This window comes from Ipomoea triloba, chromosome 12, assembly GCF_003576645.1.
Source record: "Ipomoea triloba cultivar NCNSP0323 chromosome 12, ASM357664v1".
Lineage (NCBI taxonomy): Eukaryota > Viridiplantae > Streptophyta > Magnoliopsida > Solanales > Convolvulaceae > Ipomoea > Ipomoea triloba.
This window is the reverse complement of record NC_044927.1, coordinates 14,686,617-14,693,263: the sequence shown is the minus strand read 5'-3', so window position 1 is coordinate 14,693,263 and position 6,647 is coordinate 14,686,617. Positions and strand designations below refer to the sequence as shown.

Sequence of the window (6,647 nt, the reverse complement as noted above, 5' to 3'; positions counted from 1 at the left end):
AAGGGTCACGGCTTGCGCTCTCTCTCTTGGGTTGTTCACCGTGGTACTTGGAAGTGAGCCTTGTGGTCTCTCGGTTAATGCTTTGGAATTTTGTGCCACTTGAATCTCCAAATTTCTTAATGAAGTGTGATGCTCTTGTCTCAAGTTAGAGACATCTTGTCTTATGGTTGACATCTCTTGCCTCAAATCTTGCTTCCATTCTTGTCGGATTTCATTTTTCATATTTACCATATCGTGCTTGAGTTCTCCGAACATTCTAATCACCTTATCTTCAAAACTTTCTTTCGGAGCTTCTTCTCTCGGTTGATTGTTGCCTTGATACGTTGGTGGCCTATATGCTCCTTGATTAAGCCTTTGATTGTATTGATTGTATTGATACCCCCGGTTCTCTTGAGAACCTCTATTGTAAGGTGCATTGTAACTCGGCCCACCTTGACTAGGCCTCGGATTGAATTGGCTTTGGGATGGTTGATTGTGCCATCCTTGACCTTGCCGCCAATTTTGATTGTTGTTATTTCCATAGGCATTGTAATCATTGGGTTTTTGATAACCCACGGCGTCGACTTGTTCATAACCACCATCCTCATAGTTAGATGTACACTCGTGAGCTCCATGTGCACCCCCACACTTATTACAATAGAGTGCCAAGGTCATACAAGGATTGCCTCTTTGATTTTTGTTCATCTTTTCCATTTGAGCTTGCAACCGTTTTACCTCAAGTCCCAAGGCTTCCATTTTGGCTTGGGAAGCGGTATCGGTGCTTACTTCGTACAATCCTCCCTTTGACTCTCTTTGGTTGTACCAATTCCCGGTATTTGATGAGATAGTTCTTATCAACTCTTCCGCTTCCTCGGGGCTTGTAGAAACCAATGATCCTCTTGATGATGAGTCCAAAAGCAATTTACATTCATCGGTGAGGCCGGAGTAGAATGAACTAATGACGTCCCATGGATGTAGGACGTCCGGCGGGCATTGATGTTTAAGTGTCTTAAACCTTCTCCATGCATCCGCTAAAGTTTCCAATGACCCTTGTTTAAAGTCTTGAATTTGCTTTCTTATTTTCAATGTCTTGGTCAACGGAAAGAACTCTTGCATGAACTCTCGGTGGAGTTGCTCCCAAGATCTAAAATGGTTGTCCATGTGCGAATCAAGCCACCTTGCGGCTTCTCCTATCAACGAAAATGGAAACATTTTAAGTCTTACAACCTCCTCGGTCACTCCATTTTGACGGTACATACCACACGATCGGATGAACCGGGTGATATGTACGTGTGGATCCTCCGCCGGTAATCCTCCAAAAGGTTGGTTTTGTACTAATGTGATGACGGCGGAATTGATTTGGAAATTGTTGGCTTCCACCGGTGGGATGTAGATGGAGTTGTGTACACTAAAATCGGGTGTCATGTAGTCCGCAATTGTTCATCTAGCTTCCCATCTTTGCTCTCTTGGCTCATCCCTAGGGATATTCCTCCTCGGTCTTGGTGGCTCATAATACTCTTCATCGTATTGTGGTTGATAGAAACCCTCCCTCCTTTGTCTAGGAGTTGGTGCTTCCCTTCTTGGTGGCATGTCATAGAGTGGATTGTTAAATTGCTCCTCAAATCCTTGTGTATATCTCCTCCTTGGTAATGGTTCATCATACTCTTCGTTCTCTTGTCGATATTGTGGGTGGTTGGGTGGTTGTGGTCTTTGTCGAGCCTCCTCCCTTGGTGGAGGAGGTGCCTCATGTTCATTGAATTGTGGTCCTCTATTTTCTTCCCGGGGGGTGTCCGTTTCACTCCTTCTTGGTGAATCGTCTATGTTCATGTTTGGGATAGTTCCACTCGTAGTTGCCATCTCTTCCTCTTGATCCGCTTGTTCTTGTTGTTCTCGGTTAGCCCTCCTTCTCCTTCGGTTCAATGCGTAAATCTCGGGATTGAGTGGTAGTAACCCCTCACTCCCTCTTGAGCGAGTGTGCATACAAAGGCTTTTGGACTACAAGCAATCAAAAACAAGAAAATAGACTTGCAACTAAAAGTAGTTGCTCAAGTGTTAAGCTCAAAGTGGAATGTCAAGTAATCAAAAGTGAGTAAATGTAAAAAGGAAAGAAAAGAATTCGAAAACCAGTAAAAAGTGGATTAGTCTCTCTACTTTAGGAACTTACTCATGCTAATCCTAATGAACTTGCTTAACTCAACACCGATGCCATTCCCCGGCAACGGCGCCATTTGATGATTTGAGTTTTAGCGGGAGGTGGAAAGAATGTAGGTGGATAAAACGGGAAGAAGTTCCCGAGTGTCGGTCTCAAGGAACGGCAAGGAGGGGGTCGGTAAGCAAGGGACTAGTCATAAGGGTGCCTAATTTTCGAAAGCTAATCCTAAAAAGGTAGGTGTGTATGGCATGCTATGGTAAACAAGCTAAGGTAAATGATTACGAAACAATCTATTTGGAGGGAGGATTCGAATCAATCTCACAAGTACGTAAGCTCTTGATTTCCTAGAGGTTAAGGTGAGGTAACACTTAAGGGACATACTTGAGGCAAAACCACAAACACCTAAGCCATTCTCATGGACAAAGGACTCTCTTCTACACAATAGGGTTACTCTCATAACTCCTAAGTTCGAAGAGGCATTTTAGCAAACACCTTATGTGCTTCATTTGCCTTCCAATCCCCCTTCTCTCAAAGGTGGGAAGGAAAAGTGGTTGGAGAGGTCTAAATCACTCCCTACTCTCATAGGTGAGTGATTCTACCCTAATTCCCTAAAACAACCGGCCAAATTCTCCTAGAGTCCCAACAACACTCCACAACACTATCAAGCATCCATTAAACATCATTCAAACCTTAATTCAAGACATTTAGCATTCAAGAGATACATACAAGCTCAATTGATCCAAATCACAAGAGTTTTAGCCAAGCATACTTAAAATCAAAATCATCATTGCAATTGATCACAAGGAAGAAAACTAGAATCAAAATCAAAGTGCAATACAATATCAAAAACAAAACTCAAGATCAAATCAACAAAACAAATCAAAAGCTAGAAATGGAATTAAAAAGCTAGAAATTAGAAATGTTACTTGAATGTAGTAGGAATCTTGACATAAGCTTGATCAATCCAAAGTTGAAGTGAAGATCTCTCTAATTCTAGCTAGTTGAAATGAAAATTGATTGGAATTTGAGTGTGGAATGGGAGAGAATTTTAACCTAATTCTAGAAAGAGAATTTTCCTAAGGTGAGCTAAGATGAAAAAAAAATGAAGGATTCCCCTGGAAAAAATGCTCCCTTCTCTATTTAAACTTCGCCAAAACCGCCAAAATATCCGCGATGGACGCCCGACTGGACGCGCGTCCGAGGCGCGTCCAGCGGGATGTCTGCTGCGCTGTTTCAAAACTTCAGAGGGGTCGAAATCGGACGCGGACGTCCGCCCCGCGTCCTCCGTGCGTCCCCAGCAGAGCTTTCGAACTTCAAAGGGGTCGAAATCGGACGTGGGCGTCCGTCCTTCGTCCTCAGCAGACTCGAAATCGGACGTGGGCGTCCGTCCTTCGTCCTCAGCAGACTGATCCTCGGACGTGGGCGTCCGTCCTTCGTCCTCAGCAGACTGATCCCAACTTCAGAGAGCCAGAATTCGGACGTCAGCAGACTGATCCCAACTTCAGAGAGCCAGAATTCGGACGAGGCGTCCACCCCGCGTCTGCCTCGCGTCCACAGCAGACTTCGGTTCTGCTGTGCGAACTTCTGCGACCTAAATTCTGGACGCATGGGCGGACGCGCGAACTTCTGCGACCTAAATTCTGGACGCATGGGCGGACGCGCGTCCGATGCGCGTCCGTGCCCTGTGTCCTTTTTCCCAGCTTTGGCCCGTAAATCTATCTTCGAAATCGATGCTTTTTCCACCTTTTTGCACGGTGTTTTACCTACAAAATGATTAACCAAGTTTGGACTAAGGTCAAATGACGATATCAAGCATTTTAATGCAATTTGAGCTCAAATCAAGCATAAAAACTATCAATTACGTGTAAAGTGACCCTAGAACGACCTTACAAACGTAGCATCTTTTGCACTTATCAAAATTTCCACACTTTAGAACTTGCTTGTCCTCAAGCAAGCTATCCTTGAACAAGTAATGTATAAGTGCGAAGGATGCTACAACTTTGATATGCAAGCAAGCTAAGACACAAGAATGATGCATACATTTGAAATAAATACAATTCTCAAGCTATCATGAAAATGTACTTTCAAACAAACCTTTGATTCTTAATAACGAATATCCCAAGAACAAAAATCCTTCGGCTACAGCAAAACAATTTGATTAGCTTTTATTTTCATACGATTTCAAGCATGCAATCCAATAATGGTTTGACCAAACATTTAAAGCGGGCCACTAGCCGAGCCAACTAGTGGGACCGATGTGCACAAGCCAACCCTATTCGACCACCCTTATAACCTCAAGCCCCCATAGATTCTAGCGTGATAAACAAAAAGGCTTTAAGGTTATCTACTACCCCTCACGACCAACCATCGGGCTACCCGATCTGACATGGAGCTCCATGCTTTTTCGAGAACTGTGCAATGGGTGCCCGGTCTAATGGGATAGATCTCTCCTTTTCTCATTCCCCAAGATAACCTCATCGGGCTACCCGACTTCACATGGATCTCCATGCTTTTTCGAAGACGGTGCAATGGGTGCCCGAATCTCAGCGGAATGGCTCTCTTCAATTTTCTCATCTCCCAAGACCTCGTATCGGGGCAACCGACTTCACGTGGATCTCCACGCTTTTTCGAAGACAGTGCGATGGTTGCCCCCCAACTTGCCCTAGCGAGACGGTTCATCCTTTCATATCCTAAGGTGGCCACATTGGGCTCTTTTGGGGTTTTGGCCTCATTGGGCTCTTTTAAACAACTTAAAGCAAAGCAACACCTTCACAACCCCACACTACACCTTCGGGATAGCAAAAACAAAGAAAATTAAGTTCATTTCCGGGCTTAGTAAGCGTTATATTACTAGGGTTGATAGGTGCACACTCCCACTTCGTTACCTCCTTGACTATGGTCCGGTTTAAATGAGGGGTGAACATCACACAAGCATGCAACAAATAACCATTTAACAAAGTATAAGAATTTTTCTTCCAAGGGATATTCCTAATTGAGAATCAAATGTTCCTTCAAAACATGCATTTTCCAAGATAGATTAAACAAAGTATTCATTTCAAACATATCCAACATTCTACGCTAAGCATCACTTTCGTAAATCAAAGTTTTCAAGCACAAAGGTGATTCCCTTTCCACACTTTAAAACGAACATCGTCCTCGATGTTCACACTAAGCACAAAGTGGGAAAGTCAAAGGTCAAAACATAACTATGCCCCCTTTCCACACTTTAAAAGGAAAGCATGTAGGTAAAAGAAAGGGTAAGGGAGATAAAGAGACTCCCCTACGGCATTAAAGATCCACATTATTGTGCCCATATCATCTTTCTCTTTCGTTGAGAATCCCTGCATAACACAAACTTCCAAACACACAGATTCTCATTTGATTAGCTAAAGTTGAAAGATCCTCAAGCAAGAACTATCATTAAAAGTAAAATCAAAACGATAGTGCAAACAAAATATGAAATCAATAAAGAAAGTGTGCATAAAAAGAAATAAGTGCTAAAAAAAAAAACTAAAACCACTACAACTAAACAAACACGATCACCGAGGTGCACTTGACCACTCTTTCAACTCGAAAGGTTCCTCTCCATGTCTATCGAGTATGAGCCTTCTCACTTCAAGTTCAAGCACGTCTACTCGGTTCTCGAGTCGTCGAATAGTGTCCCATAACTCTCTTTCCCTTTTTCTAGTCTCCCCCATGGTATCATTAAACCTCAATCCAAGGTTCACACACTCCTCCATATCAATAGGCCTCATAGTGGTTGTTGCCACCTCTTGGGAGAGAGCTTCTCCAAATCCTAAGGCTTCGGCCAATCTACTCACAAATGGGCCAATGAATATATTTTCACTTGAAGGGTGTGTCTAGGCACCATCATTTCCGGTCTTGGGATCCCCTAAAGATCAATTTCAAGTGTTAGATTACCAACAATCAAAGTGTGACCAAATTCAAGCAAAATTTGCACTATTCAAGCTTGGTGACATATTATCAAACACTTGATGTGCAACGTTAGCAAAATGCAAACATGCATGAGATTTGTATGATCTAACTATTACCAAGCATAATAACACCAATACAACATCAATTCAAGATAGAAAAGTACACGATCAAGCAATATCTTTGGTAGCAAAGAACATCAAAATGATTACCCATCATCATGCCCAAGAAGAAGAAAAAGAACTTTCTAGAAAGTTACCTTTGGACTTGGAGGGGGTGATCCAAAGACACTTGAGAGAGGAGAGGTGGAGATATTACCTACATTCATCATGTTTTGAGAGTTTGGAGTGCTAGGGAAGAAAACTTGGAGTGGAAGAAGAGAAATAGAGCTGAAAAAGCCCTTGGTGTATTTAAATCCGCCGAGCGGACGCCATGCTGGACGCGCGTCCAGCAAAATGCTCTCAGGTTCTGCCCAGTTCTGTTTCGGGGGGGCTGCTGGACGCCGGGCGGACGCGCGCGTCCAGCCCTGTGTTTGCAACTCCCAACTTGGTTCTTCTTTGTTTTGTGTGTTTCTTCCCGAATC

The 6,647-nt window shown here is 43.3% G+C and overlaps 1 protein-coding gene across 1 annotated transcript; it reads right to left on the bottom strand.

Annotated features, from left to right (window-relative positions):
- Positions 1-1,419: 1,419 nt before the first annotated feature.
- Positions 1,420-5,886, bottom strand: LOC115999418 (drebrin-like protein). Its single transcript, XM_031239268.1, has 3 exons — positions 5,675-5,886; positions 3,444-3,588; positions 1,420-1,974 (listed from the first exon to the last, which is right to left on the bottom strand). Exons 1-3 carry the CDS (start codon positions 5,884-5,886, stop codon positions 1,420-1,422), a joined length of 912 nt encoding a protein of 303 aa, XP_031095128.1.
- Between the last annotated feature and the right edge of the window lie 761 nt (positions 5,887-6,647).